Source organism: Equus caballus, chromosome 28, assembly GCF_041296265.1.
Source record: "Equus caballus isolate H_3958 breed thoroughbred chromosome 28, TB-T2T, whole genome shotgun sequence".
NCBI lineage: Eukaryota > Metazoa > Chordata > Mammalia > Perissodactyla > Equidae > Equus > Equus caballus.
Genome location: NC_091711.1, coordinates 36,643,806 through 36,669,973, shown reverse-complemented (window position 1 = coordinate 36,669,973; position 26,168 = coordinate 36,643,806). Strand labels below are relative to the sequence as shown.

The following is a 26,168-nucleotide window of genomic DNA, read 5'->3' as shown; positions in this document are numbered from 1 at the left end:
GAGGGAGGAGGAAGGAGAGAGGAGAAATGTGGAAACTTGTGGGTAAGGGCCCAGACTCTGTAGTCAGACCACCCTGTCTGGAGTGTAGCTGCTTCCTTGCTGTGTTACCTTGGGCAAGTTACTGACCCTCTCTGAGCCTTAGATGCATCAGCTCTAAAATCAGGATGCTAGAACCATCTGCATAGGATTGCTAGAAGTACAGAAGGGAGGGAGAGTGCAGGTGAAGCGCTTCCCCAAGTGTGTGGCAAGTAGCAAGAATTCAGTCCACGTTGTGGTTATTAATATAGTCTGAAGAGTATTGTTAGAAATCAGAATAGGGGCTGGCCCTGTGGCCGAGTGATTAAGTTCACATGCTCCACTTCAGTGGCCCAGGGTTTCGCTGGTTTGGATCCTGGGCGCAGACATGGCACCGCTCATCAGGCCATGCTGAGGTGGCATCCCACATAGCACAACCAGAAGGACCTACAACTAGAATATACAACTGTGTACTGGGGGGGCTTTGGGGAGAAGAAGAAGAAGAAGAAAAAAAGATTGGCAACAGATGTTAGCTCAGGTGCCGATCTTTAAAAGAAAAAAAAAGAAATCAGGATAAAGGAAAGCAGGGGAAGAAACCACTTTACTGTGTCTTGTTCCTTCCCTTGAAAGTGAGAATCAAAGATGTGCATCTGAATTCTTCAGGATTGAACCCCTCATCTTACAAATGAGAGAAGAAGACCTTGGGTGGTTGGGTGATGGAATGGCCTGCCGAGGGGGATGCTGACAGTGTGGCTCGAGGATCCAAGCCCTCTGGGCCGAATCCTGACTCCACACTGAATCACCTGGCGGTTAGGCAAGTTGCTCTCCCTTTCTGGGCCTCCGTTTCCTCTGTGTGTAGAGGGGATGATAATGAAGGATTTGTATTAGGACTAGTTGGCTTAGTATACAAAGAGGGCTTCCAACAGTACCTAGCACATAGGAAGGGTTATATAAATACTAGATGCTATCATCATCATCATCATTATTGTCAGGGTCACACAACAAGTAGGGGGTGGTAGCCCCCCTCCTTTGATGAACATGTGCATGCTAGCCTTGCCCACACCTGCTCCTTTAGTGAGCAGTGAGCCTGCCAGTGTCCCTAGCCTACAAGAGGGGGTGTTCCCGGAACTTTCTGAGCCAGTGCCCGGTCTCAGGCTCTCCAAGGCGACAGGCCCTACAGAGTCGGCCACAGAGTGCGCCTAGTAGACACCAGGTGTTCAAGGGGTACCTAGTGATGCTTGGTGCCAGGAGGAGGGTGGGCCAGCAAACCAGGGTATCACAGTGGTTGACAGGCTGCATCTGGAGATAAGCTAGGCTGATCTAGAAGCAAGATTCAATTTGCCACTTACCTGGCACATGAGGTTCTGCAAGTTGCTGAACCCCTCTGAGCCTCAGTTTCCTAATCTTTGAAATGACGTTAAGAGTAGTATTTGCCTCACAGGGGTGTGCAAGGATTAATGAGATGGTGCTTGTAATCAGCTCCGTCCTCGAGTAAGCAGGCGGCCACATGGAGGTTATTGTTATCTTGTTATTTAGGAGAGAAGGTCCCCCTGTCTGCAGAGGGTGAAGTGAATGACTAGCAGGGAGGCACTGAGACCCTGAGAATCTTGTATTTTAATTGCAATAATTTTGGAGTCAGAAAAAACGCTGGCTAAAGACTCAGGAGAGCTGTGTTCTGGGCTTGGCCTGGCCTCCACTTTGCTGAGTGACCTGGGACAAGTCAATTCCTTGTCTGTGCCAGTGTCCCCATCAGGCAAGGTCGTGGGAGCAGGGGTGCCATGCGCACGGTTGTGTGTGATTCCAGAGGCACCCTCCTCCCAGGTCCAGCCCCACTAGGTAACCGTGTTTCTGCCAGGGCACAACCCACACCTGCCTAGGGTCCTGGAGCCCTTCAACAGACAATTACTGAGTGTAATTACCAAATAACAGCGTGCACGGTGCTGCACCTGGGTCCTATGTGAGGTGCCAGGAATAGAGGGCTAGGTGGGCAAGGTCATGGGGATGTCTGGCGGGAAGTGAAACCATTCCCACTACAAATGCACAGGATAAGGGAAGAAGATATAGTTGGTGGGGTTGGAGGGACTGAGGTCAACACTAAATGGAGCAGTCGGGGAACAACTTTGAGGAAGTGGCATTGGAGGTGGGACCTGAGTGACAAGGAGGTGGCAAGGGGAGTGGGAAGGGAAGAACATTCCACCAGGGGAACAGCATGTGCAAAGGCCTGAGGGTGGAGGGCAGAGGTGCTGGGGAGTGAGGTGGGCTCTTTGAGAAATAGAAAGAAGGCCAGTTTGGCTGTAGAAAGTGAGCCAGGGGGAAGGGGGTCCAGATGATGTTGGCCCACAGGCCATGAAAGAAGCTTGAATGCCATCCAGAGTCCAGTGGGGCCACTGGAGTTGAGGAGTCATGGCAAGGGAGCAGGTGGGGAGGCGGGGAGGCCAGAAGAGAGCTTCCACGTTGGTCCAGGTGAGAGATGACTGTGGCTTGGACCCTAGCGGTGACTGGAGTTGAAAGAAGTAGGTGGGTTGAGGGGCTGTGTTGGAGACACAGTTGATGATGGCCTGGGTGTGGAAGGCTGGAGGGGGAGGGGTCATGGGCTATTCCCACAAATCTAGTTTAAACAACTGGGTGGGTATTTACTGAGGGGGGAGGATGGAAAAGTGGTGGTTTGGGGCAGGGGAGATGGCAGGAAATCAGGAGCTCTGTACTGGACACGATAAATTGAAGATGGCTAATAGTGTCACGGTGCTCTCCAGAGTGAACTTGCTAAATTCCTCATTAGGGCGCACCTGGCGCCAGCAGCCCTGCCAGGCTGGCCATCTGCCCTGTCGAGGCTGCGGCGGGAGGCCGTGGGCAACTGAAGGTGATAAGATTGAGTGCTGCGGTCCTCACAGCCTCAGCGCAGCGGTGGTGTGCCTCTCTCTGTCTCTGTCTCCATCTCTCTCTGTGTGTCTCTGTCTCCCTGTCTCCCTGTCCCTAGCTCTCTCTGTCTCTATCTCTCTCTGTCTCTGTATCTGTCTCTCCCTCTCTGTCTCTCCCCCTCTGTCTCTCTCTGTATCTCCCTGTCTTCTTCTCTCTGTCTCTATCTCTCTATGTCTCTCTCTGTCTCTGCATCTCTGTTTCTCTTTCTCTGCATCTCCCTGTCTCTGTCTTTCTGTGTGTCTCTCTCTGTGTCTCTCTGTCTCTCTCTCTCTCCCTGTATCCCTGTCTCTTTCTATCTCTGTCTTTCTCTCCCTGTGTCTATCTTTCTCTCTTTCTGTCTCTTTCGAATCTTGTCTCTGTGTGTGTCCCTCTCTTTTGGTCTCTGTCTTTGTCTCTCTCTGTCTCTGTGTATCTATCTTCTCTTTGTTTCTCTCTCTCTCTGTGTCTCTCTGTCTGTCTTTCTCTATGTCTCTGCCTCTTTATCTCTCTGTCTCTGCATGTCTCTCTCTGTGTGTTTCTCTGCCTCTCTTCTCTGTCTCTGTGTCTCTCTGTCTCTCTCTCTTTCTCTGTGTCTCTGACTCTCTGCCTCTTTCTCTGTCTCTCTGTCTCTGTGTCTCCCTGTCTCTGTCTCTCTCACTCTCTCAGCTGTCAATGGCTTCATCCAGGTGTTCCCGGTGGCTGGTGGTCCCCCTCACTGCAGCCCTCCCTCTGCATCCTCAGGAACCCTTTGGGCCTCAGGGAGCCTCCCACAGGTCTCCTTTGTCTATAGGAAGAAAGTTACTTATTCAGCTCCCTGTATTTTCTGACCCAGCAGGAAGGAACGCCACATCTGCTTCCCAGACCTTGGCAATACTGGCAGCTCTGCTTGATTCTGGGTGCCCAGCTCTGTCTACCACCATCTCCAACTCAATGAGTCCGCAGCTAGACTTAGTCCCTCCCCAAAGCCGCAGTGACGGCCATGCACCAGGCTCTGCAGGGGCACAGAGAGCTCTCTTAGTCCTAATTGGTTGGTGAGACGAGTCAGGGAAGCCTCCCCAGAGGAGAAGGAGATGAGCTGAGTCAGAAGGAACCAGCTGAAGAACGTAGGAGAGCAAAGAGGTCATGCCAGGCAGAGGGAGCAGAGATGTGAAACCCTGGTGTGGGGGCAGGGCATGGGGGCCAGGGAACTCTAAGCAGCCCTGTATAGCTGAACTAAGCAGCAAGGCCCCCAAGAAGACAGATTCCAGCTCATGGAGGCCAGAGGGCCCACAATGTGATGGAAAATCAGTACACTCTGGCCCCAGACAGACTGGGGTTTGCATCCTCATACCATGGAGGGACCACGCCCACCAGAACCAGGTTGCCTGGGTTTGAATCGCAGCTCTGCCATTTATCAGCAGTGTGACCTTGGGCCTCAGTGTTCACATCTGTACAGTGCAGGTCGGAACAGCACACCTACCTCATGAGGGTGGAGGAAGGATGGCATGAGTTACTATGTATCAAGTGCTTCGACCCGTGCCTGATGGAACTGTAATTATTATTTACAAGTTGAGGGACCATGAGTAAGTTATTCCTCATCTGGACTTTAGCTTCTTCCTCTGTAAAATAGGAGTGTTAGCACTTCCTGGGCAAGGTTGTTGTGAAGGTCGGGGACCATCTATGGGCCATCCGTGCAGTCCTTGGCTCCTTGAAGAGGCTCAGTAAAAGGTAGTCGACGCCACCAACGCCACCCTCATCACCTTGTTATCATCCCTCCACGTGGGCTGTACCTGCATGGACTCCCTGCTTACATACTCCTTCCCTCTGCCCAGTCAGCATCATAGGTCACCCAGCCTGCAGGCTGGAAATTAAGTGCTATCAATCTGACCACAGTTGCCCTGAAAAGACTGTCTGCCTTTTGCTGGGCAGCAGGGGTTCAAATGCTTTGCTGGTCGCACTGGCAGCTGCGTTCTCAGCTTCCCCCTAGGTCACATGAAAGGCCAGCAGCATGGCTCTCTCTGAAGCTGGTGCAGATTAGCATTGCAGAGATGACTTCTGGGCCCAGGAGTGACTAGGAGGGAGCTATAATAAGCACGATGAAATCCTGATGCCATGCCACTCTGCTCCCTCCACTCACGTGCAATTTGATTTCCCCCTGTGGTCCCTGCTGATAACAAAACTGGAGAGGACGGGGCAGGTTCCTGGATGTCACTACAGGGCACCCTCGATGCTTGTCCTTGGCTGCTTCTGATCCGGTGTGCATCTTGGGAAGGCAAGATAGTGTAGTTAAAATGGGACCCAGGACCCAGACTGCTTGGTTTGAATGGTCTGAAATGGTCTGAAACCATTGAATGAAATGGCTTGGATCCCAGCTCCACTATTTAATAAGGCCTTGGGCAATACCTTCATCTCCCTGTGCCTCAGTGTCCATATCTATAAAGTGGAGATGATGTTAACAGTGGTTGATATCTCCTAAGGTTGTTAGGGTGATTGAATGATCCCATGTTAAATGAAACTCACTTCTTTCTGCTCGGCTCTTGTCTCCTTATTCATAACATGAGGTTGTTGAACTGGATCCTCTTTCATATTCTACTTCAGAATTTTAGGCACTGTCATACATAGACAGGAACACTCTGCTCCTGCCACTGACCTGCTGTTTGATCTTGGATAAGTAACTTAACCCCTCCGAGGGTATCATTTTATTCATTAAAAGGAAATGATGGTACCTATATGATGGATTCTAATTAATATCTGAATTGGAATATATAGACAGATATCTTCTAGCAGCACTTCATAGGTGCTCAGCGAATGATAGCAATTAATTTTACGTCGCAAACACTATAGAAGGGAGTTCTGAATTGAGTAAGAAACAGTATCAACTCCCAAGTCCCTTTCAAATTCAAAATTAGTTCCTGAAAAAGCAGTAGCTCTGATTTGATGGAGAATTGGGAGAAGAACCAGGAAGGAGGAAAAGCAGGAGGGGAAGGAAGATGTGATGGAGGGAAGATGGAAGGAAGGAAGGAAAGTCCAGGTTCCTTTTCCAAGAAGGAGCCTCCTTGCAAGTGCCCTTTGTAGATGGATGGAGTTGATGCTGCCCAACTTGCATTTTCTGAGCAGGCCCCATGCAAGATGAGGCACGGGGAGCTCTGCTGGGGGAATATTCCAGGTCCTTCTTGCCCAATGTCAAGAGACTCCCACTGCATCCCCCTTCTCCCAGACACTCTGCACCTCAGCGGCCTAGCCAAACCTCAGACCTTCCTGACTTCATTTGGAGATAATCCAAGTGTTCTGTTTTCTGGTCTGTTGCTGCAGAGTGAAGTCTGGGCAGGAAGACCTTCAGGCAGATGCTGCTCCAGGGCTGTGAGCATGGGCAACAGTCAGCCCACAGTGATATGTCCCAGAGACTAAGATGTTCCCTTGGACGCTAATTTTTCCCAATATATACAATAGCCAGGTTTTCTCACCAAAATCAGGACACAGAGGCTTTCTGGGTTTTCTTTGGCAGAGATGGAAGGGGCAGAGGGTTGTCAGCTCTGATTCTGGAAGTGGCTAGGGCTTGTGTTTCCAAGCAGGTAGATGGGCATGGCAGCTGTACCTCTAGGCATCTCAGATGCTCTCAGGAGTTGTGAGGTTGATCCTCCCAGAGGCAACAGGACCCCAGCAGGGCCAGTCCTTGAGGAAGGGTTCCAGGACCCCACTTACAGATTCAAGGGAGAAATTGGACAGTGGGATCTGGTGAAATGGAGAGCCCAACTGGTCAAAGAAAAGAAAAGAATCCAGGCCAAGGTCAGCCCTTGGGCCACTCAGAGATTTAATTTTAGGAGTAATAGGGGTAGTAGTTTGACTCAGGATTATACGTGAGCCTGGGCTATCCTTGGACACTAAGCTTAGAGTCTGACTGGCAGAAAAGGTGACATGAGGACTTCCAGGAGCTCAGCCCTTGTAGTTGGTTTTGGAAAAGTGAGTCAATCCTAAATCCTTTCAAACAGAGCCACAGAGAGTATTGATTAGAATTTTCTCAGGAAATAAAGAAAGACTCCCTTCATTCATTCATTCATTCATTCATTTCATTATTTACTGAGGGCCCACAAGTTGCTGTGGATGCAGAGCTGAAATACAGACTCTCCCCTCAGTGACCTTGAAGTCTGAACCAATCATCGCTGTATCAGGAGCCACAACATAACAAACAGCCATGAACTCTCAATGGCATGGGTGATAAGCGTTTTTTCTGCTCATATCTCTTCAGGTAGACTGGGAGTTGACTAATCTTGGCTGGGCTCATCTGGGTGGCTCTGAGGGGCAGCTCCAGCCCAGGTCTTCATGAGTCTCTCCTCCTTTTTGGATCCTTGGGCCAACCCATGGACAGGTCACGGCAATGGCAGAAGTACAAGACGGCAAGTAGAAACACATGGGGTCTCTTAGGTCCGTGGCGCAGAAGTGGTGCACGGTTAGGTCTCCCTTATTCCATCAGCCAAAACTAGTCCCATGGCCGGGCCCAAAGTCAGTGGGCAAAGGAGTCACTTAGCTTCTAGCGGAAGGAACCGCAAAGTCACTTTGCAAACTGTGTAGATCCTGGGAGGAGTAAAGACTTGTGGCTGATAATTGAAACTATGAAATTGGCATATTTATTTTTTTACAAATCATGAATACTTCACTAATATATTGTGTCCATAAAAGGTACACACAAAAAAGAAATTTAGGAGAGAGATCAAAGATTTTGAAATAAGAGTTCAAACAATTTTTTTCCTGCGGTCCAATGTCTCCTCTTGGAAGTCCCCACAGGGTGCACTTCCCATTTTGGAGATCTGGTCTGGAGAAGCGTTTCTCAGAAGGCTGCGCACGGACCAACTGCGGCAAATCGTTTGGATCATTTGGAGAGCTGGTTAAATGCAGATTCTGGACCATTTTTCCACCCTACAGAGTCAGAGCCTCTGAGGGTGAAGCCTGGGAATTTGTGTTGTTAGAAAGCATCCCAGGTCATAGGGGAGCATGTTAGAGTTTGAGACCTGAGCAATCAGCCTATCATGGAAAGAAACCCAAGAGTGGTTTCTAGGAACTCGAACTTCCCCAGCCTGGAGCATGCTGGGGCTGGTCAGGAAGGCTGTCCTGAGTAAGTGATGTAGGAGATGAGTTCTGAAGGAAGGAGAGACAAGTTAACCGTGCTGCGAAGGAGAAAAAGGCTGTCTCAAGCGGAGATGGCTGCATGTGTGAGAGTGGTCCTTGACAGAGGGCCCGCCACGTTCAGCGAGCCCCATACGTTTGGCGTCTGTAGAGCAGAGGTTCAAGGAAGGCATCCTGAAGAGTGAGTCAACAGATGAGCTTTAGGCAGAGAAGGGCGATGAGGACGGGGTGGGGAAGGAGTGGTCTGCTCCAAGCAGGAGGTGAGAGGGCTGGAGTTTCAAGCCTGAATGTGAAGGACCTTATCTTGGAGGCCACGGGCAACCACCGGAAAGTTTTCTGCAGGAAGTGATGTGATATGTCTAGTCTAAGTGCCCGAGAGGTGAGGAAGGGACTGGAGAGGGAAGATGTTCCTGCGGGCTGTAGCACTTGCACCTGTGAGAGATGAAGGTGGCCTGGCAATGAGGGGAGGAGAGAGATGGGATTGGATCCCAGAGCCAGGTAAGAGAGAATCCATGGAGGACGGAAGAAGAACCGAAGAACTAGAGGACCGTGAGCTCAATGGTGCCTTTGGGGTCGAGCCTGGCTGGCGCGAGTACGAAGCGGAGACGGAGGCAGAGCTGGGCACCCTCAGGAGCGGATCTTGCCCAGGGGGGCCAGCATTCTAGATGATCACCAAGGTGGGCCCCTGTCTGGCCCCAGTTTAGAATGAAAAAGCCTAGAAATAATATTGAAAAATATACCTCAAAAACCCACCTAGGGTTTATTTTACAGCAAGTTAACGTCACTAAAGATCACCTTAATTTATTTTGAAGGTCCTCTCGTGGGCAGCAATCACAGAGGGGCCCAAGATGACCATTTAGCTCCAGGCCTCAGGTTATCAAGAGCCTCCGTTTAGGTTTTTGATGTGACCTTCCGAGGAAGGTCTTGGTAAATCAGAGGCAAGCCGGCATGATTGTCAGATAGCGCCAAGCTTGTGTCCGGATCCTACCTAGCACTGCCTGGAGAGCTCTGTAAATTCTGTTTGTAAATAAACCCTGTGATTATTCTGTGGATAATACAATTATCATTGCTTTATGACTTTAGGTTAAAAGCTTTAATTTGCTAGATGTAAATGTTTGTCAACATGACCATTATTTTGGACCCTGTTTTGGCATTTGTGGCTTGGGGAGGAAGGTCTCGAATGAATGGAAGACTCTCACTTCTCTTGATCTCTAGGAGACTCTATCCCACAGAATTTCCTGGCACCCTGGGGTGTTCTCCAACAAAGGGAGGGAGTCGTTGGTGAGGAAGCCTCACTCATTGACAAATCCTAGCTCCGAAGCCCGAATCCTCTTTGGCTGGGGACCCACGGTGTCTGTGGGAGTGAGAGTGTTGCCATTCACGGAGATCAAGGCCTCTGTGAGTGGATCTGAACTCATCAAAGACAGTGCACACTTTCATGTAGATGTGGCTGGAAATGAGCTCTGAGGGTGAAAGGCCCAGCAGGTCTGTATGTGGAAATGGCGCTGCTCCCTCAGCAGATGCGCGATTGACATGTTTTCAAGAAGTTAAGCATCTCTTAGCTTTGCAACTTGAGTGGCACACGCCCTGGGTTCTCAGGCTCACCCTAGACTCCCACGCTGCCTGTGCTCATCAATATATTGATGAAGCCCAGCCCATGTTGTCTCCATGAATTTTTAAACTGTCTGCTCCTGCAGAAAGAGTTCTAGCAGCTGTTAATTACCCAAATGCCGGCTCCTAATGGGGGAGGAGAAAGGAAATCTTTCAGCGCTCATTGAGCAGCAGATGGAGAGAGAATTTCTGAGTCCTGGTGTGTTTACACAGGGGATGAACTCACTGAGGAATGAAATCAGATAGTCCTTCGCATTGTCCCAACTTGGATTCAATTTAGGCTTGTTGTCAGGAACTGGGATGGCTGCTTTCTTTTATGTAACCACACATCTAGTCTTCACAAACAGAAGGCAAGGATCGTTTAATTTCATTCATGTTATTTTCGAAAGCATTTCACTCAACAAATATTTATTAAGCCCCTACTGTGTGCTAGGCATCTTTCTATGTGCTTGGGATGCATCAGGGAACAAATCAGACAATGATCTCTGTTCTCGAGGGGCTTGCATTCTATCAGAGGGAGCAGAGAGTCCACAGTAAGCAAAATAAGTAAATTATGTAGTTTATAGGAGGCAATGCATGCTATGGAAAAAGGAACAAGTGGAGTAAGGTAGGAGAGGTCTGAGCTTCCAGACAGTTTAACTGTGCTTGGTCAGGGGACGCCTTGCTGAGAAGGTGACATTTGCCAAAGATCTAAGGGACAGCAGGGGCTGGGCCATGCTGGTGTACGTAGAAAGAGTGTTCCAGATGAAGGAACAGCCTGTGCAAAGCCATTCGATGAGCAGGAAGTTCAATCATTGGAATTTATCTTCTTCCTTTATTTTCTAAGAAATGCTCCTGGCCTGGAATATTCTTTATCCAATGTATCATTATAGGAGATCCAGGTGTCAGTCTGGGAAACACCACGCCACTGACATTTGCAGACTGCTTTAAAGATGAAAAAGCAGTTTCATGTGGGGCGATGGAACTGTTCTGTACCCTCCTTGTGCTGGTGGGAACATGAACTTATTAAAATTCATAGAACTGTACACCCAAAAGTCAATTTTACTCTATGTTAACTTAAAAAAAATTAAATGTTTAGTGAAGTTTGCTCAAACACCTGTGGAGTAGGAAGGGCAGAGATTTACTAAGTAGGCCCACTTCACAGATTAAGAACCTGTGGCCTGACCATACGACCCAGCTATCCCACTACTGGATAGTTATCCAGAGAACTTGAAATCAACAATTCAAAGAGACTTATGCACCCCTGTGTTCACTGCATTACTCACAATAGCCGAGACGTGGAAGCAACCCAAGTGCCCATCAAGTGATGAATGGATAAAGAAGATGTGCTATATGTATACAATGGAATACTACTCAGCCATAAAAAAGACAGAATCATGGATTGACCTTGGGGGTATGATGTTAAGTGAAATAAGCCAGACAGAGAAAGACAAACTCAGTATGATTTCACTCACGTGTGGAAGATAAACTAACACACAGACAAAAAGAACAGTTTACTGGTTACCAGAGGGGAAGGGGGTTGGGGGTGGGCAAAAGGGGTGAAGGGGCACATGTGTATGTTGATGGATAAAAATTAGACTATTGGTGGTGAGCACGATGCAGTCTATATAGAAACTGATAAATAATAATGTACACCTGAAATTTCACAGTTATTAACCATTATGACCTTAATAAAATAATTAAAAAAAAAGAATCTGTGGCCAGGACATTACTCAGCCACAAGAGGCAGACTGGGTCTCAAAGTTAGATCTGTCCAAAGCCCGTTCTCGTATAAATAGTGCAGCCCCTGCCACATCGCCTCCCAAACCAAAGCTGTCCCCACTGTCAAACCTTCTGGATCTGGGAAACTCACTGTCTAAAAAGCAGTCAGAATAACAGCAGCTAACACGGATTGCTCACCATGGCCAGGCATTGTTCTAGATACTTTACATATATTAAGACACAATTTTCTCAAGAACCCTATGAGGTAGGTACTAGTCCCATTTTACAGATGAGGAAACTGAGGCACAGAGAGGTGGGCAAGCTTACCTGAGGCCGTGAAGGTAGTAAGTAGCAGGGCTGGGATTAGAACACAGTTAGTCTGGATCCAAGGTCTGTGAGCTTAACCTTCAGGCTCACTCACTGTCCAGCTGGGTCCAGCACCAGAGTACTGAGGCCATGGTGGTCCTTAGCCTGGCTTTGGCAGAAGTCTTACACTTGAAGGATCTCTCTTTTTTTTTCTTTTCAGTAATACATAGTTTTAGTTTAAGATTCATAGCAAATTGAGGGGAAGGTACAGAGATTTCTCATATGCTCCCTGCCCCTAAGCGCATGGCCTCCCTTGTTATCAACATCCCCACCAGAGTGGAACGTTTGTTACAATTGATGAACCTACACTGACACATTGTAATCACCCCAAGTCCATAGTTTACATTATGGTTCACTCTTGGTGTTGTATATTCTATAGGTTTGGACAAATGTATAATAACATGTAATCATCATCATAGTAATACAGAGTATTTTCACTGCCCTAAAAATCCTTTGTGCAGTGCCTATTCACCACCCCACCCCCACCCCCTTTGCAATCCCTGGCAACCATTGACCATTTTACCATCTCCATAGTTTTGGCTTTTCCAGAGTGTCATATGGTGGGAATGATACAGTATGTAGCCTTTTCAGATTAGCTTCTTTCACTCAGTGATATGCGTTTGAGTTTCCTCCATGTGTTTTCATGGCTTCCTAGCTCATTTTTTTATTGTTATTATTTTTATTGCTGAATGATATTCCATTGTCTGGATGTACCACAGTTCGTTTATTCATTCACCTTCTGAAGGATGTCTTGGTTCGTTCCAAGTTTGGGCAATTACGTCTGTAGGGTTTTGTGTGGATATAAGTTCTCAACTCTTTTGGGTAAATATCAAGGAGTGCAGTTGCTGGATCATGTGGTCAGAATATGTGTAGCTTTGGAAGAAACTGCCAAACTGTCTTCCAGAGTGGCTGGACTATCATTCATTCTCGGAGCAATGAAGGAGAGTTCCTGTTGCTCCACATCCTCGTCAGCGTTTGGTGTTGTCAGTGTTGTCAGCTTGTAGTCAATCTAATAGGTGTGTAGTGGTGTTTCATTGTTGTTTTAATTTGCATTTCCGTGATGACGTGTGATGTGGAGCATCTTTTCATGTGCTTATTTGCCATCTGTACATCTTCTTTTGTGACGTGTCTGTTAAGGTCTTTGGCCTGGTTTTTAGTTTAGCAGCACGTAAAGCAAGACTATGGTAGGAATGATGGAGAGGAGAGGAAGATATGAGAGATGTTTGGGGAGACGTAATTGGCAAGGCCTGGTGACTGAGTGGCTGAAACCAGTGAGGGTTAAGAAGGAGCGAAGTATGAGACTCAGGTTTCTGGCCTAAGTCAGTGGATGGATAGCGGTACTTCTGGGCGGAATTCGGGGGCCCAGGTGCATAAATTCATCTGAGGATGAGCAAGGAAATGAATCTGGAGTGTCTATGAGACTCTCCTGTCCAGGCTGATCAACTGCTCGTCTTTTCCCAATGTAGCTCGTGCCCCTGTGGGCGGCTCTCCTTCTTACGGAGTTTTTCCTTCTTTGATGCAAGACCTGTGTCTCTGTGATTTACATCTCACTTCTGTCTTGTGGCTCCACCAAGTCTGAGAAGACTCCAGCCATTTTTTTACCCTTCCCAGGAAAGTCTCCCTTCATGCCACATCCTCCATGAAGTAAGCTTGCAAAGTTGCTTTGTAAAGTACTTTTTCTTTTTCCTGTCTGGTGCGGTCACTCCTGCCCTCTAGTGGCCATTAGTGGGGCTGCCTGGGGCTGAGTACTGCGCCAGCCCACTGGATTCAGTCCTAGAGACTCTTCCTGCCCCTCTTTTCCTCCCAGAATCCGTCTCATCCCCGCCTTGTCCTGCCATCAGATTAAGCTTAGCATTGAAGAGATATCCAGAGTCTAATGGCACAAGAAGTGAGTGACTCACGGAACAGAAGGACACCTTACAAATTGCGTAATCCAACTCTCTTCTTTCATGTCTAAGGACACAAATTACTGCAACAGCCTCCTAACTTGTCTGGCCGTTCCATACACATCCTCCACAGTCTGTTTCCCACACAGTGGCTGGCTAGACTAGATTATGTCTCTCTCTTGTTTTTCAGCCTCCACTGGCTTACTTTCACACTTGGATTAAAATCAAAATTATTTTCAGTATGGCCCTTCATGATCTGGCCCCTCTCTACTTCTCTAAGCATTCTCTTACAAAAATCTCCTTTTTGTTTCCTGGTTGAGCTGGCCTTTATTCTACAAAAGTGCCTAGCTTGTTCCTACCTCAGGGCCTTTGCACATGCACTTCCTTTTCCCCTCATCTTCTATGTCTCAATTTAAAGGTCACCTCCTCAGAGAGGCCTTCCTTGACCCTCCCCTATGTTGATCTCCATGGCACTACTCTGTGTATTCCTCACTAGCGCTTGCCCCGATCCATAAATATTTGTTCATTGTTCATTATCTGCCTCCCTTTACTTGACTATAACCTCCCCTGGGGCCTGCAGAGGGGAGAAGTTACAGGAGGAGCCTCTGACTAACATTGGAGTTGGTTAGAAGATAATGAGGTGATTCTTCTGAAGGTGGAGAATTCCCACCAGTGTAAGGTTGACCAGAGTTCCTAAAGAAGGGATTGTTAAATAGTCTCTAAGGACTCTCCAACTCTAACATTTTTGTTAACTTTTCCATCCAGTATTTAAGAAACGGAAGAGGTTTACTTCCAGGAATGACTCAGTAGCTTGTGTTGGACTAACCCTCTCATAGGAGATAATTATAAACTTAGTATAAAATATTTAAAAACAACTGTTTGGGGTTCCTGGAGAGAAACTAAAAGTAGGTAGAATCTGGAGGGGACTTGACCCCTGAAAGAAGGGAACCACACCCACTATGTGAAATCCATGTTTTTATGGCTCTTCCCTGAAAGCACTCCCAGTGCACATGGTGTGGAGCAGCTAGAACCAAGCAGAAGCTGCAGTTTGATTGGTTTGACAAGTCAGTGGACAGAGTACAGGCTGGCAGAGTGGCTGGAAAATGAGGAAATCTAAAGAGATGCCCCAGCTCCTTGCTCCCCATAAGATCAACTGAGGCCTCTGTTAAAACTGTGTCCAGTTCCACCCCTCTTTCAGCCCATTTCTGCTTTTCACGCTTGCCCACAGTTGTTAATCATGGGAACACTTTCCTGTAAACCTCCTGCCTGCAAATCATCCTGGCAGAGCCAGCTTCCTGGCTGGGGAAATTGACTTACAATATAAATTGATGTTTATAGATCTTTACACCCCCAAACTGCAGGATATATGTTCTTCTTTAGTGCAAATAGAATATTCGTCAAGATAGAGCATTTTGAGGCATAAAATTAATCTCAATGAATGCCAAAGGATTAAAACCTTATAGACTATGTTCATTAAACACAAATGAATCATATTAAAAGCAATAACAATAAAATACCTGAAAGAACACTGGAATTTGAAAATTAAACATATGTTTAAATAATACAGGAGTCAAAAAAGAATCACAAATTAAGAATAACTTGAATGATAATGGAAATACAACATGTCAAATTTCTGAGATGCAGCTAAAATGGTGCATAGAGGGAAATGCATTGCTTTAAAATGCTTATATTAGAAAGAAGAAAGATTTAAAATTAATGACCTATGTTTTTCTCTTAATAATCTAGAGAAAAGAAGAACAAATTAAACCCTTAAACCCAAAGTAAGGAGAAGAGAGAAAGTAATAAAGAGCAGAAGAAGGTGAATTAGAATACAAATAATGGAGAAAATAGAAGAACCTGCAAGTTGATTCTTTAAAAGATTTAATAAAATTTATAATTTCCTAGCAATATAAATTAATCAAAAAGAGAGAAAAAGCAAATTACCAGTATCAGAAATAACCAGGGAAATCACTACAGATCTTACAGAAAATGAAAGAATAATAGGAAAACATTATCAACAACTTTATACCAATAAATTTTACAACTGAGATGAAATGGACAAATTGCTTGAAATCACATATTGCTGATACTGAAATAACAAGAAACAGAGACTATGAATAGATTTATAAAAGAGCTTGGTTCATAATTAAAAACTTTCCAACAAAGAAAAAAATCCACCCCAGATGGCTTCACTATTGAATTCTGCCAATAATTTAAGAAAAAAAATTACCGATATTACATAAACTCTTTCAGAAAATAGAAAAGGCAGGAACACTTCCCAATATATTTTGTGAGGTCAATACCTGGTACCAAAACCTGGCAAATACATTACCAAAAAAGAAAATTACAGACAACTTTTCTCATGGAGGTGGACACAAAAATCCCCAACAAAATATTATCAGATCGAATCCGGCAATATGTAAAAAGGTTAATTCACTGTGACTACGTGGGATTTATCCTAGGAATGCAAGTTTGGTTTAACATTTGAAAGTCAATCAATGTAATTCAGCACAGTAAGCAAATAAATGATTTTTAAAAACATAATCCTCTCAATCAATTTAGAAAATCACTTGGCAAATTCAACATCTATTCATGATAAAAGCTCTCAGCGAGCTAAGACTGCAAGCAAACTGTCTCAATCTGATAAAGTACATTTACAAGAACTTACAGCTAACGTCTTCTTAATGGGAGATAGTGAACATTTTCGCCCTAAGATTGGGAACAAGGTGAAGTGTCTGCCTTCATCATTTCTAGTTGGTAGTGGAGGTCCTCGCTACTGTAATAAGAGAAGTGAAAGAGATGATAGGCATTAAGGTTGGAAAGGAGAAGGAAAGATGTCTCTATCGGTAGATGATGTGATTGTTTAAATAGAAAATCTTAAGAAATCTGTCAACAACCACTAGAAACAATAATTGAATTTATCAGGTCAGTATATTGACAATAATTGGCAAATATATGGTACTAGCAGCAAACAATTGGAAAATGAAACTTAGAAAACAGTATCTTTTAAAATACCATTCAAAAAAAAAACCAGAAGAAATTGTTAGGAATCAGTTTAACAAAATACGTGCAACACCTCTATATTGGAAATCACAAAACATTTTGGAGAAAAACTAAAGAAGGTCGACTAAGTCGAGAGCTCTACCATGTTCATGAAGTGGAAAGTTCAATATTGTTGCGATGTCAGTTCTGCCCAAAGTGAGCCATAGATTCAATGTGATCCCAACAATATCCCGACAGGCTTTTTCATACAAGTTGACGTTAAAATGCATACGAAGATAGGACATAGAATACCCAAAACAAGCTTGAGAAAGAACGTCTAAGTTGGAGGATTCACTTTACCTGATTTTAGGACTTTCTGTAAAACCACGGTAATCCAGACAGTGTGAGAATAAACAAACAGATCAATGGAGCATAATAAAGAGTCCAGAAGAAGACCCACACATGTACAGTCCATTGGTGCCAACAAAGCCACGAAAGCAAGTTGTTGGGCAAAAAATATTTTCATAAATAGCTCTGGAAAACTACATAAATGAACCTTATCTCACACCCTTCAAAAATCCAGTTTGGATGGATTGTAGCCCTAAACAGAAGAGCTAACACTATAAAGCTTCTATAAGAAATTATGACAGTATCATTGTGACCTTGGGGTTGGTAAAGATTTTAAGAGCAGACATAAAAAGGACTAATCATAAAAGAAAGATTTGGTAAATTGGACTTCATAAAATTTTAAATTTCTGTTTAGCAAAACATCTGTAGATATATGTACCAAGTTTCACATATGTACAAATAAATATGTATACATATGCCTATATACATTTTTGCATGTATATATAAAACATTCCTAATAACAAAATGTGGAAGTGTGGTCTCATCCTAGGGTATGATTTTTTTTGTCACTTGGGTGTTTCTATCTCAAGTAACAATTCACTTTTTGTAAGAGTTATTTTATTCTGTCGAACTTCTGCTCACGAAGGAAATGAAATGGCAAGCCGGAGAGTGAGAGAAAATGTTCACAATATACATATCTCACGAAAGACTTATGTCCAGAACGTATAAAGAACTTGCGCAAATAAATAACAAAAATATAAGCAACCCTCCTTTTTAAAATGGGCCAAAGACTTGAACAGATATTTCACAGAAGGTGTATCAATGGCCAGTAGACCATGAAAGTTGCTCATCCTTATTAGGTATCAGAGAAAATAAACTGAAAACACAGTGAGATTCTATTTTACACCCAGGAGAATGGCTAAGAATAAAAAGACAGACAACAACCAAATGTTGGTAAGGATGTGGAACAACCAGAACTCTGAAATGAAGTGTGCAAAATAGCACAACCACTATGGGGAACTTTTTGACAGTTTCTTATTAAGTTCAACATATTCCTACAATATGATCCAACAAATTAACTCATAAGTATTTTCCCAAAGAAAAGCACCCCCCCAACTGCACAAAAATATTCAAGTAAAAAATCCTTAGAGCAATTCTATTCACAATACCCTCCAAACTGGAAACATTTCAGATGTCCATCAACAGGAGAATGCAGTGACAATTTGTGGTTTATTCATCAGTGCAATGCTTCTCAGCAGTAACAAACAGAATGGCTCTTGACGCACACCATAGCTGAGTCTCAAATCCATTATGTTGAGGGAAAGAAGCCATTCACAAAAGAATAATGCATGATTACATTTATCTGAAGTTCAAGAATAGGTCAAATTAATATATGGTGACAGATGTTAGAAGAGGGTTTGCCTATGAGGATGTGTGGATTGACCAGAAAGGGGCACAAGAGAACACTCTGAGGTAACAGGAATATAATAAATCTTGTGCCAGTGTATACATTTATCCAAACTCAAAGAATTGTATGCTTACGTACGGTATGTCTCACCTTAAGTAAATTTTACCCCAGCAAAAATATAAAATAATCTTAACAAATAATATAAGCGGGGTTGAATCACATGGTTTAAATAATCCTTTTTCCCAGTGGGATATTTTGATGTCGTTTGAACCATTTGGGTTTTTTTAAAACTTATTTTTATTCTGTTCAGAAAAGCAATACATATGTTTATCAGTCTGCTCGGTCTGCCGTAACAAAATACCACACTCTGTCTTAAACAACAGAATTTATTCTCACAATTCTGGATGCTGGATGTCTGAGATGGGGGTGCCGTCGTGATTTCTGGTGACAGCTGTCTTCCTGGCTTTGGCCTGTGTCCTCATGTGGCCGAGGGAAAGCAAACTCTGGTGTCTCTTCTTACAAGGGTGCTAACTGCATCACAAGGACCCCACCCTCATGACCTCATCTAATCTTAATCACCCCTCAAGGGCCCCACCTACAAATACGAGAACACTAGGGGTTAGAGCTTCAGCATATGAATTTGGGGGACACAATTCAGTCCACAGCAATATATCTTCTAGAAAATCTGGTAAATATAGGTAAGTGGAAAGAGAAAAAAAAAACCATGTCATTGCGTTACCCAAATCGCATTACCCATTGCTGTTCACATTCCGATGGATTTTGCTTCCAAAGTTTTGTTATTTCAACATTTATGGGGTTGTAGTCATTCTGTACTTGTAATCTTGTATCATGATCTTTTTAATTTAATTACAGCATGAAATTTACTCTATGTTACTAAAATCCCTTCTTAAGTCCCCCTTTTTTAATAGCCACAGAAGGTTTCCCCGTGACCGTGTTGTAGTTTATTTATTTGGTCTCCTGTGATCGAATGCTGAGATACTTTCCAGTAATTTGCTAGTGGAAATAATGCTCTGAGAAATATATTTGTGCAAGAGGCTTTTTCTGGAACTCAGATTCCTTTCTTGGGATAGAATTCCAGAAAATGGAAATTGTAGGTTAAAAGGGTGTGCTCTAATTACATGTTGCCAAATTCCTCTCCACAAGGATGTCCCACTTTACACTGCCCCCAGCAGTGGGGCAGGAAGGTGACCTCTCTGCTTGCTGTAGGCACGGGGGGGCGTTTCCACTAATGTGTGTGTTGGCTTGTTGCCACAGGTAAGCAAGGACAGCTGAGGACGACTGGAGCAGGATCCCCCTGGCTCTGGGGGCCCAAGACCCTCCCGCCCCCTATCCCCGGCAGCCTGTGTTCTGGGCCTCACCTAGACAAGTCTGAGTAGGAACAAAGCCATCGCGTCCATCCACAGCCATGAATTTCCTCCGGCGGCGACTCTCTGATAGCAGCTTCGTGGCCAACCTGCCCAATGGCTACATGACAGACCTGCAGCGCCCAGACAGTTCCACCAGCTCCCCGGCTTCCCCGGCCATGGAGAGGAGGCACCCCCAGCCCCTGGCAGCCTCCTTTTCCTCTCCAGGATCCAGCCTCTTTAGCTCCTTCTCCAGTGCCATGAAGCAGACCTCACAGGCCCCCTCGGGGCTGATGGAGCCTCCAGGCCCCTCCACACCTGTTGTTCAAAGGCCCAGGATCCTGTTGGTGATTGATGATGCCCACACAGACTGGTAAGCCGGAGTCTGCAGGGGCTCTCACCGAGGGGCAAGAAAGGAGGTGGGGCTTACCTCTCTCTTGGGGGGAGGGAGGGGTGGAGCTATGAGAGGTTCTGCGGTATCAGAGACTGGACTGAGGGAAGGAAACACATTTACCGCATGGCTACTGCGTGGCAGTCACCACTTTGTGCCACACTCTCTCCTAAGGGTTGGCATGTATAGATCCACAACCCCTCACCTGCAAATCTAAAGTCCAAAAACCCCTGAAAACTAGAAATTTTTTTTTTTGAGGAAGCTTAGCCCTGAGCTAACATCTGCTGTCAATCCTCCTCTTTTTGCTGAGGAAGACTGGCCCTGAGCTAACATCTATGCCCATCTTCCTCTACTTTATATGTGGGACGCCTACCACAGCATGGCTTGCCAAGCGGTGCCATGTCTGTACCCGGGACCCGAACCGGTGAACCCCAGGCCGCCAAAGCAGAATGTGTGCACTTAACTGCTGTGCCACCAGGCCAGCCCCTAGAAAATGTTTTATAATCCATTTGGCAGCAAAGCCTGACCTGAAGGGAAGCGAGACTGTAATAATCTTCATTATGCCACTGACTGTGCTTGTTCATATGATTTGCTGCAAACATCTTCATGTGTTTGCTGTGGGGTGCTGCCCAGAGCCCACTGCAAGTGTTAATATAGCATATGGTATATGCACTGTATTGCCTTTCTAAAAACGGAAAATTTTTTAAATCTAAAATAATTCTGGCAAGTTGCTTAACTTCTTTCAGCCTCAGCCAGCCTCCCCTCCCTCCATGAAGTGAGGTTATGAGGGTAAATGTGGACAAGTCCACAGTCCTTATCTAAAACCCTTGGGACCAGTCTGCGTGAGTCTGTACCCCAGCTCTTTCCTGGACTGGCTCCAGAACTTGTCCTTTTAACACCAAAGGTGGGCGGAGATGATGTACCTTCCAGCCTCTTCTCAGGCCCCAGTAGATGGTAAGCTCTCCAAGGGCAGAGACTGGACAACTGTGTCAAAGTCATGGGCAGAAGTTGTTCGACGGATAGTTACCGAGCACCAGCAGAGTGCAAGTCCCAGCCTCAGGGGCTCAGGTAAGTGGTGAACAGGTGCCGCTCACACGGAGCTGCAGTTGGAGAACAGACCTTTACTCCAAATTGTTGGTAGAGAGGGGTGAAAAATATTATCAATCCAGCTGGAGACAGACTTTGCAGTCCACGAAGTAAGCCCACGGGTGGAGATATGGAAGCACCCCATCCAGGGCAAAGGAATGCATGGGTGGGAACCAGAGGAGTTCTGACAGTGGACCCAAGGACGGTCATGGCGGCTGGAGGGCAAGGTGGCATGCGTGTGTCTCCAGAGGCTGCTGTGTAACAGGCACTCAGTAAATATGTATGAAATGAACAAATTCCTGCATCCAGTTCACTAAGCAGCCAGGGGCTCTGTCATTGTTACATGCGTGTGTACACTCCCATTCATTCCTTGAGATGTTCGCTCAGGGTGGAAATGATCGAGCCTATAGTTTGGATTGGGAGATATTTGTAGTTTATAATACATATTCCATATGGTCAGCATTAAAGACTGTTCAGACGGCAGTCTCTCCTGTCCTGTTAGGAAATCACTGCATCTTACCCGGGGCGGTCACATGTATGGCCTCTGTTCTGAGCCGGTCTGCAGCATCTGTGCTGTTGCTGCTTGCTTGAAGGCTCTCCTCCTGAAGCCCCTTGCATCTCTGCTTATGTGCTTGTGTGAAGCACCATCTTTAGGTTTCGAGCTTCCAGGTTGATTTCTGCAGAGGTGTTGCTCCCACGTTCTCTGGCCTGCGCGGTCCTGTGCCTGTCCACCCGGTGATCACAATGCCTTCATGGCCTTTGTAGTCTTCTGTTTCTCTTTAACCCAGTGCTTGACCTTACTCTGCTGACTGTGTTATCCTGGGCTCAGTCCAGGTTTGCCATGATATGGAATTGGCAGGGCGGGGGGTGGTATTTAAAAACCTGGTTGTGAGAAAAGCTCCTTCCTGTATGGAGGTTAAGCTAATAAATGGGATGGTACCCTGGTTAGGAACTCAGACTTCAGAGCTAGACTGTCTGGGTTCAAATCCCATCTCTACCCCATAGTAGCTATATGACCTTTGCAAGTTACTGCACCTAAATGGGAATAAAATAAATAAAATAACACCTACCTTGTGGAGTTAATATATATACATAGAGTTAAAATCTGAGTTAATGTGAAAGTGCTTAGGATGTGTCTGGTAAACAGTAAGTGCTATTTAAGTGTGTATCATTATTGCAGACTATTGTGACCTCCTGTGCAACATTAATCACCTTGACAGCAGCCCATCTTAGGAGGCCTATTTAATCTCTTCATGCCCAATATTGGGTAGAATGGATTAGGATTTACCCCCTTGCACTAGAGCCTTCTACTGGTCACTCTTCCCTGCTGGCCCTCGGTGATAAAGTTGGGTCGTATTGGTCTCTGTCCCCGCAGCGTCCATATGGTGTGAGTCTAGTGTAGGGCACAGTAAGTGAGGTTGAAATGCAATGAATGGCTTCAGCCAGGTACCGTGTAAATTTGACATTGGTCTTCAGTCTCTCCTCCACAGGGATGACCAATGTGTGAATTTTAGGCTGCACACTGGTGGGGGACACAATTTTGGCCAGAGGAATTTCTCTCAGTCTGTTTTGATCATGCCTCATATGCCCAATCGTTAATTAGGTCTTGAGACCAGCAATGTTTTTCTGGCCCCTCAGTGCGTAAAAAAGGAAGTGAGACCCTGACGCTCGGTAACTCACGTGGAAGTTGGCTCTGTCTCTGTGGGATGTTTGTGATAGAGACTTCTTACCCACACACACGTCAGCTTCTGTTGGAGAACTCCGTCCGAGATTCTTCATGAACTTCCTAACCTCTCTGAATCTCAGGACTTTCCCGACTTTCTCCAAATTGATGCTGGCTGCCATGGCTTCTCCATCCTCCCCAGCAGAGCTCCCAGGGATACGCATCCGCCACTACCAGGAGTGGCCGGCAGGTGGCGGGCTAGCCCCACTGTCCCCGAGCAGCATTAGCACAGCCTGGGCTGCTTGGGTCAGCCCCTCCCTCATTGTGCGGACTGTCTCCTGAGAGGAAGAAGTTGTTAAAGAGGGAGAAGCTGGCCCACACAGCCCCTTTCTTCCCCCTTTGAGATGATAATGAGGGGAGAGAGGGCCCACCGTCTGGACGGAGGGTGACCCCACCAGGAACAATGCTGCTGCCTTTTCTCCCTTCTGAGCCCCACATCCTCCCCTCTGTCTTGCCCTTCCCTTCCAGGTCCAGGGCCTTTCTGCAGAATCAGGTTTCTTGTGGGTGAGGGAGTTGAACCCCTCACTCTTCCCGTCCTATCTGAGGCCAGCTTGCAGACCCGGGGAGCTAGCTGGGCCCCCCAAGGACGATCTGATACCTGGCCAGTGACCTAGGAGGAAGGACTTTTCACCTTCTGAGGAGAAACAGAGGGTCCCAAGGCCACCTTTGCTGGGAAGAAGGACTCATGGGAAGTGTTTTAAGATCTCACCACCTTTTGGGGTGAACCTGGCCAGGGCAAGGGTGTTTGGGGAGCTTTGGCCCAGCCCCACATAACGTCTGGCTCAGTAGTCGGTCTGAACTGAAGTTGGTGCTGTCCTCTGCGATGAGGGGACATCAGTCAGTCCCGAGAGCCACAAGGGAAAGGAGAAATAAAAGAACTGGATCTCAAGTTCACTTTTCTTCAGCCCTACTGCCGCTCCACTAATTGTCCTGCCTAGAATTTTCCAGCAGCTTCACTGGCCTCAGGCATCCAGTCTTGACCTTGCCTCCTGGTTACCTTCCATGTTGCCACCAAGGTGTCATCTTTCTGAGCACAGGCCAGCAAACTTTGCTCCCACTGTTATAATCCTTTGGTGGTGGATGACCGCCCTCAAGTTCAAATTCAAAGTCCCCATAAGCATGTCTGCCCTCCCTATGGCTCTGGCTCCAGCTCCGTTTCCTGCTTTGCTGTTCCTTCTGTAGGAATAGCGAACACCATATAGTTCTCAAACACATCTTTTGGCCTTAGCACATTCTGTTCCCTTCTCCCTGAATACCCTTCCCTATCTTGTTCCCTTGGCCAATTTCCATTCATCCTTAAAAGCCTGCTTGGGTGTCACCTCTTCTGTGAAGTATTCCCTGATACACCCTACACTGCCAACAGTGCTAATAACTACCTTGTTTGTATAACTTAAAACATATTTCATGGTGCCCTGGCAGCACATATCACACTGTGTTATAACTGGCTGTTAGGTGGCTGACTCTTCTGCAGGAACGAGGCCCATGTCTTATTCTGCTTTATGTCCCTGATGCTCAACACGCATAAGTGTTCAATTAGCACATGTCACTGCCCCCACCCAGTCTAATCAGGATGACTCTTGGTGGGCATAATGGGCCCGAGATGCACCCTTTCTCAGGGGTCAGCCATATAGACACACAGTTGAGGTGTTGCTGTTTTTACTCACCTGTGTATAAAATCTTGGCTCTTTCTTTTTCTGTATACTAGTGGAACTGTAGGGCTGCTATTTGAGATAGTTAAAAAAAAAAAAATAGGCACATTTTTTACTATTGCCCACAGAATGTACCAGAACTCCAGGTTTTGAAAACCCCAGGTTTTTCAAAATCAAAACATTGAACATGACAAAAAAAGATTGCTCATGACCAGGTTGGGATTTCGGTACAACTGCCTACTCTCCGTTTTTCCCACAAGGTCTCTGGATTCTGGATGGGGCTTGGGGTGGGGGTGGGGGATGGGGGAAGAGAAGCAGCTGTGGCTTTGCCCGAGCCCCTCCCCTGGTGTCCTCTGGAACCCTGGCTCTCCTCTCCTCTCACCTCACCATGGCCTCGTTCCCAGAATGTCTGCTATTCCATTTCAACAACGACCTATTGTTACCTTCCCTATGGTTCCTTTCTTCTTTTATTTGTTGGGGAGGAAATGAAAAGGGTATTCTTGGTTTGAAACACCCCTCAGCTGCCATCCTTCCGGCCTGGAGCATATCGGCCGACACCGTCCTACTGAGTAATGGCTAATGATACCCACTAAAGCACCTGTGCATTTCTGGATCTACTGAGAGCCATTACGCTGTGTGATCATTTGTGTCCCCACCATCACCTCCACCCACCCTCTCCTGGATGCTGTCTTTGTATCCCAGCGCCAAGAACAGGGCAGGCAGATAACAGGTGCTCGGAAAACATCTCTTGATTGACTGAGTGACTTTGGAGGGTATGAGTGACTGGTAATGACACGGGTAGGGGTGTGACAGTGAAACTGAGGAGTGACCTTGGTTGCGTTCTTAAATCCTCTTTTTCCCTCGCATCTCATACTCGGTTCAACAGAGAAAGGCACAGTGGCCACGGTGAGAGCATTTAGACCGTGGAAATTGGCAGAGGCTACGAAGCACGGCTTTCAGGGCTCCCCAGAGAGCCGGTTGTTAAGCGCTTGCCAACACGCCATTGCTCGCCAACACGCCACTGCTCGTTGGCCCTTCCTGATTTCACCGGGGGGCTTTTCATAGGTGAGGAAGCAGAGCACAGAGAGCCCCTGCGCCTGCTCCAGGAGCCCAAACAGGAGAGTGGCCAGCCTGGGTCTTGCACGGGACTAACTTCTTAAATGGCATTTCCGGGTCCACGCCTCCTCCTGACCACCACCCGGGGCTTCAGTGTTTGGCACGAAGTAGATGCTGGAAAGTCGGGGTCGAAAAATGAATGAACACGCTAAGGAATAAACCAGGAACTGCCTGAGGATGGGGTCCTGTCTTCATCATTGGCATTTGGCAAACATTTGTGCACTTTCCCTGAGCACATATCGTGCTAAATGGTTTTTGTGGCTTCTCTAATTTAATCCTCCCAACAGCCGTATGGAGTACTACGACTATTCTTATTTTATAAATAAAGAAAACTGAAGCTCTGGGCCCAAAATCAAAACAGATGCCAGTGGCCTCTGGGATCTGGCTCAGAGCATCCTGGACATGTGTGTTTTCCTGTCCCACCTGAGCACAGGCCCTCCTGTGCTTTGAGCGAGGATGTTGGCCTGTGGAGCAGGGCTCTGCAGCCTCACACGGGTACACACGCCCACACACACCCAGCATCT

General features: G+C 46.3%; 1 protein-coding gene across 2 annotated transcripts in view; it reads left to right on the top strand.

The window, feature by feature from the left end:
• Positions 1-26,168, top strand: part of SYN3 (synapsin III) — a 460,518-nt gene that overhangs the window by 16,596 nt on the left and 417,754 nt on the right. For both annotated transcript variants that reach the window (XM_023631109.2, XM_023631110.2), the window contains exon 2: positions 19,591-20,052. In XM_023631109.2, the coding sequence (XP_023486877.2) occupies positions 19,742-20,052 (311 nt within the window). In that variant the 5' untranslated portion in view covers positions 19,591-19,741. The remainder of the gene's footprint in view (positions 1-19,590; positions 20,053-26,168) is intronic.